At 35.3% G+C, this 5,863-nt stretch overlaps 1 protein-coding gene across 1 annotated transcript; it reads right to left on the reverse strand.

The window, feature by feature from the left end:
• Positions 1–536: 536 nt before the first annotated feature.
• Positions 537–5,663, reverse strand: LOC111872865. Its single transcript, XM_023867096.2, has 4 exons — positions 5,441–5,663; positions 2,735–2,958; positions 1,317–1,381; positions 537–593 (listed from the first exon to the last, which is right to left on the reverse strand). Exons 1-3 carry the CDS (start codon positions 5,551–5,553, stop codon positions 1,335–1,337), a joined length of 384 nt encoding a protein of 127 aa, XP_023722864.1. The 5' UTR covers positions 5,554–5,663; the 3' UTR covers positions 537–593; positions 1,317–1,334.
• Between the last annotated feature and the right edge of the window lie 200 nt (positions 5,664–5,863).

Below are 5,863 nucleotides of genomic sequence, written 5' to 3' on the forward strand. Positions count from 1 at the left end.
AAAAATAATTTAGAACACGAAAAACCACTCTTGCAAAAGAAAGCATAAAGGTGATAGCAATCAATAAAACACAGAACTTGTTTAACTGATGAGATTAAAGTTTCAGCTGTTCGAACTAATGGAGAGCAAACCCTTGTCCAAATCGGTGAAGTCAAAACAATAAAAGTCTTATTTTTAAACATCTTACATGTATGATTTTGTGTGTGTATGCATGCATGTACATGTGCATGCGTGTGAGGGGGAATTTTCAGCTTTGATTGAGCGTTAAAAGTAACCAGTTTCCCTAAACTCCAGTTCCTCATGGGACCTTGGTCTTCATAACTGTTGCATTTCCTCAGTAATATATCTCCTGTAGTTGGTAAAAGAATGGTGTTCATGTCTAATTTTAGGGCATGACTAGAATATACCTGGAAGTAGTTATTTTATTATTACCTTTTCTTCAAAAGAAAAAGATTCTCACATCCGTATGCTCTTTACTTTTGGCTTCTTGGAAAATTTTCTCTTCATGGATACTGCCTGAGACTGTCCTGCAGCTGGAATTTTGTGACGTTGGGTTACTGGCAGCTGGATCTTTTCAGGTCTTGGGCGAGTATCTGGAAGTAAGTATCATATTAGTATACAACCAATTTGACATAAAAAATTGAGAACACATCATGTTTAAGACTTAGCCTATAATTTATTTTATTCTCACAGCTATAGAAGAATCCTTATTAACTTCACACATTCATTTGCAACCACCAAAGAAGTTCCAGTGTGTGGTACAAAAATCAGACTTTATCTGATGAAACGTAACAATACATGCAGTAATTAATTAGTAATGCCATATTGAATGTGAACTCATGTAAATGTTGTCAACTTTAGGTTTCATATGAAAGACTAACAGTTGTATTATATTGTGGCATCCTGTTGCACATCACTTATTTATTCCTGTGAGTTAGCCATCTCACATGTAACTTGATTTTTAAAACTTTTAAAAGATTTATAATATTTAAAAGGTTTAAAAGTTCTATGGGTTTTATAAAGCAAGTTGCATGCGAGATGGCTAACTAACAGAAATAAATAACAGCTGTAATTTATACTGTGGAGACCTGAAATCACCAATTTAAACAATGACCTGTGCATAAAAAATGAAAACAACTTTGGAAACCAAACACACAAATTTCTCCTTAGAAATTTCTTCACAAATAAAAACGGCCACAAAACTTGCTGGAGACTCCTCTATAGCTACTTGTATCCCCTAAGGCTAAACCACTAAACAAAATATAAGTGAAGGAACTTTCGCCAGTCTAGTAACAAATTAAGCTTATCATACTCACTCTTCATAAGCTAACAATTCATGATGTGATGATATGAGATGGTGATGAGAGGCAGTAAATCCAATCTGTAATAACATCATATATATCATACAATGTCCCAGAAACAAACAAATGGACACATAGTTCCTGCAGCGTTATGAAACATTCTCTCAAACATCAGAATGTTATTTTAGTTTTCTACCAACAATGTTATACTGATGCACATCCAACATGCATATTTTAAGACAGTCTGCTTACAACTATTTTATATTTCACACATATCAGCGACAATAGACCTTAATTGCTCAGCATTAATGTAACAATGCACAAGAGAAGACACCCACAACTGCTTACGGACCTAGTCATCAAGTCCACAAATCAGGGCCAGAATGTAAAGTGAATGAATGAGTCTAATTAGTCAGTGGTTATAAAATGCATAATGCTTTCATAAAAATTTCACATCATTACAAAGACATTCTCAGATACCTCTACAAGTCTATACCAATTATCAGAACGTGATATGCATGAAAATTCAACATACTTTGAATGTTGACAGAAGACTAAAGTACATGTACGAAGCTTCATTCAGTGCTCTTTAGAATAAGATATTGTCACGTGTTATGGGAGTGTCACTATAGACAGGACTTAGCACGAAGGAAGCCTACTTACTAGTTATGGCAATCACAACATTTATTACTTTTCTGCAGACTGATAATATATTCTGAACAGTTCAAGTTTCACTGTTAGATGAAGTTGCATGATAGTAAAAACTAGAAGCAATGAGATGTAAATATTTTAATTCATGAATACTGAAAATTTTAGACCTAAACTCCAAAAATAATAAATGTCACAATCAAAATTTTAGGCACCATGGTAACATGGAGTGCAAAATCTGTTGACCACTGTAGAAGAGGTATCTGTCTGCCTGATAGAACAAGATGCACAGAATAGTGGAAGTAATCTCAGGAAGTATGTCCTTGATACATTATAGCATTATTTTTCTTGCAGGTTTATATTGTGCAAGAAAGAGACAACGCCATGAAATAGACCTGGCCTCTTTACACTGCTTCTTTCATGAATTTGCAGGTTGACCTTCTCTGAGACTTTACAGAAACCAACACACATTTTATTTCATAATCACATGCAATGTGCAGTGTGATCCCCATTTTATGTTGACTTCAGGTTTTCTTCAATTTAATGATCAAAACTGTTGTCTTACAATTCTATATGGAGATTTCACAACCTACCTAAGAATCTAACAATGACTCAGCTAGTCTAGAAATTCATTGCCTTTTCTAGAACCCAAAGGTTCATTGTCATGTTCACAAAGCTTGCCACAGGACAGTGTTATGTATGGTTAAATGAATATTATTACTATCCCAGAGCTACTGATAAATATCAAAGTATCATTATTAGAAGGCTTAATGTTTAAAACTTACTTGATACAGCTGAAACAGTTATCCTATGGACTCCACTGAAGGCTGCTAAAGGCTGAGAGTTATTCTGATATGTTCTCACTATAACACGTGGATTCCAAATTTCCTTTCTTTCCTGATGTATCTGCTGCCTGATTCTAGTACGCAGAGTCAAATCTGCATGGCACAAGCTCAGCCACTTTTTGCTGACCATAGCTGCAGACAGAAGGGTCTTGGAGTCCAACATTCTGCAAATAAAATTTTGAACACAAATTAATTACAGAAGACAACCAGACATGCTACTCTACACATAAAACACAATATACATACAACATTATCCCCGATAAATCTAGTGGGAGCAAGATTACTTTAAAGGGAATATGAAATAATTACTTGTGTAGTAGGAATGATCTGTCATTTAGCACAATTGCTACCACCAATCTATGAGCTTGAATCTGGTTACACAGTCTAAGACAACATGGAACCAGTTGAAGGCATAGCACACAGCTACTGCAAGTGATCACTTTCACTGTCAACAACTTGCAGTTTGAATAATAAATAACCTGTTTTCAATCCCTCTCGCCTTCCTGCCTACAATTACTGAGCAGAGGCCAAGCTAACAGATTGGTGGCACCAACTATAAATGAGCTTCTACAAGTAGTGCGTAGTTGGATGAATAATGGTGGAAGTACATGAATGAATGCCATGAACTTTTACTACTGTTAGGATTTAGGGATGTGGACATTCTACACTTATTAATCCATAATCTATGTAAACATAACACTCAATACAAGGGTATCTAAAATATAAACTGTAAAATGTAAAATGGAACCACATTTCTTTGCTTCATTTCCAGTGATTCAAACTGCATTCTAATACATCTGGAAGTTGAAATCAGTCTTCTGGAATACATATATCTGATTGTACATGAGGATTCAGTGAATATGTTAACAGCACAATGTACCAAGAGCAAATATTTATTCAAAATACATTTGAATTCTATAATATTAACTGGCAGTTTGGGGAAAACTGAATTCCTTCAATAACATACTTTTTTTAGCTCTTAATTTGGATGAATGCTAGCATTTGAATAGAATATAATGTATATGCACATACTGGAATGCAGTTTTCTTCATGCATCTTCAATAGTGAGTAGGGCTGTTACACTGTATCAAAATTGCATAAATAGCATCCTTCAGAAACCTTACCAGTCCCTCTTTCTATGCATTCTACTTCATCATCTTCAATATACAGTGAAGGCATCATGAAGATGACTTTCAGTTACAGTACACCACAAATTTTACATTTAACTTTCTGTGAAGACTAAAATTATAAACTAAATTTACTACTAAAAAACTGCACAAAAATTTGTCTCATAACACTTTTCTCCAAAGTACGTTTTTCAGTGCATAAGATATATATTTTACATGTGTAGAGATACAGATTTGCCGGTCACAGTAGCCGAGCGGTCCAAGGCATGTCTTTGCTTGCTTGGAAATCAGGATCACAGGTTCGAATCCCACTCAGGGCATGGATGTTTAGTTTGTGTGTGTGCGATTTTCTGTGCTTGTGTACAGGTAAAAGCCTTGCGACAAGCTGATCACCCACCCAAGGAGTCCTACCGAATGTGTAATCTCTAGAAAAACCGAAGTGAACGGAGAAGTTCATGGAGGTAGGCCTAGGTCCACTGGGGCTGTACTGCCAAGAATAAAAAAATTTAGATTTGGAGACATTCTGTGAGGAGTTATGGTTTCTTAGACAAAGACATTTTGAGTATTTTCAACTGAAACTTGATTAGATTTAGGATTTATAGCATTTCAAGTTGGGAGTATGCAACATTTACAGTTATTTCATCATGCCTCTTGGTATTCTGGGACAAAAGTCTCAGTTAAAAAAGAACTACTGTACATTAATTACGAAACTAAACTATTCCAAATTTATTCCAGTTACGGTTATAACCCTTACCTAATTCAAATTAGTTCACTGATATGCAGGAAAATACTCTCTATTGCTCTCGCTAAGAGTAATACTCTTCACTTGAATGTTCCGTGAAACTTGGAATTATAAAAAGAACGTGAACACGGAATCATTTACACGCTTCTATAAACAAAATGGTGGGCATATCTACGTTAAAATGACCTTCAGAACTGTTCCCGTCTCAGCACAACAGGATGTATTCCTTAGAGAATATCTACGTTAAATCGTCAAATTTTTTAATTGCAGGCGAAATTACTAATTGTGAACATAGAAACCTGGAAATAAAAACGACGCCGAAAAAAACACCAGGAAGCTGCTTATAGTTTTCTAAAAGGCGAATTTGCTGTATTGTTGAAAGTAAAATATCGATCTGCTTTCCGTTTACGAAACGTATCTACAAAATGAAATAAAGAACCTCATTTATCCAAACCCTTTTACATTCTGTAAACCACATACTTTCTGCTTAAACAATCGACAAATGAACAAAATATGGGTACTGTAACAAACCCTAAACATAGCCCAAAACATAAAATCTGAACGATCTCATTCCTTCAACGAATTATCACTAGACGATGTGAGGGAAGCCATCGCTCATTAATAAATAACACATTCAGAGGTAACACAACTATTTTCGTGTCTTGATAATATTTTTAGTTTTCCTAGCATTTCTATGTCTTATTATTGGAACACAAATTTAAATTACATACTATGGCCACTCACACCCTATGATAAAAAAAAGGAGTATTTTCTTACCTCAGAATCATGACACTTATCTCTTCAGGAAGTTTTCCAACAATGTCGAACATATCTCCTTCCAATAGAGAGTTCAATCCAAACGCAAATGCCAGAGAATAAAATGGCTCCATGTCAGTATTACCAGCAAAGCGGAACACAAGAAGCACAAGAAACAGAAACCCTTTGCACAATTAAGACTTTGACTGCAACCGTCTCACAGGACTTCCAGACCTAAAGTAGGACTCAATTTTTCAAAATAACCACTTTTATACCTTCGGGCCAAGTTAAGGAGGAACCAATCAGGACGAGTTTCTTAACAGAAGCTAGAACATGTCCGCCAATAAAACCTCTTCTCTCATAGAACTTGTCCACCAATAAGAAATCGCCTTTCAAAACACATCTGGGTAGCCAATCATATGCCACATAGGACTTCAGAAATAA

This window comes from Cryptotermes secundus, unplaced genomic scaffold (assembly GCF_002891405.2).
Source record: "Cryptotermes secundus unplaced genomic scaffold, Csec_1.0 scaffold298, whole genome shotgun sequence".
Classification (NCBI taxonomy): Eukaryota; Metazoa; Arthropoda; class Insecta; order Blattodea; family Kalotermitidae; genus Cryptotermes; species Cryptotermes secundus.

Coding starts and splice junctions, on each gene's coding strand:
- LOC111872865 (XM_023867096.2), bottom strand. CDS start 5,553: ATGGAGCCATTTTATTCTCTGGCATTTGCGTTTGGATTGAACTCTCTA. Junction 2,959..5,440: donor ATAAGTGTCATGATTCTGAG/GTAAGAAAATAC, acceptor TTTTATTTGCAG/AATGTTGGACTCCAAGACCC. Junction 1,382..2,734: donor AACTGTTTCAGCTGTATCAA/GTAAGTTTTAAA, acceptor ATGTTATTACAG/ATTGGATTTACTGCCTCTCA.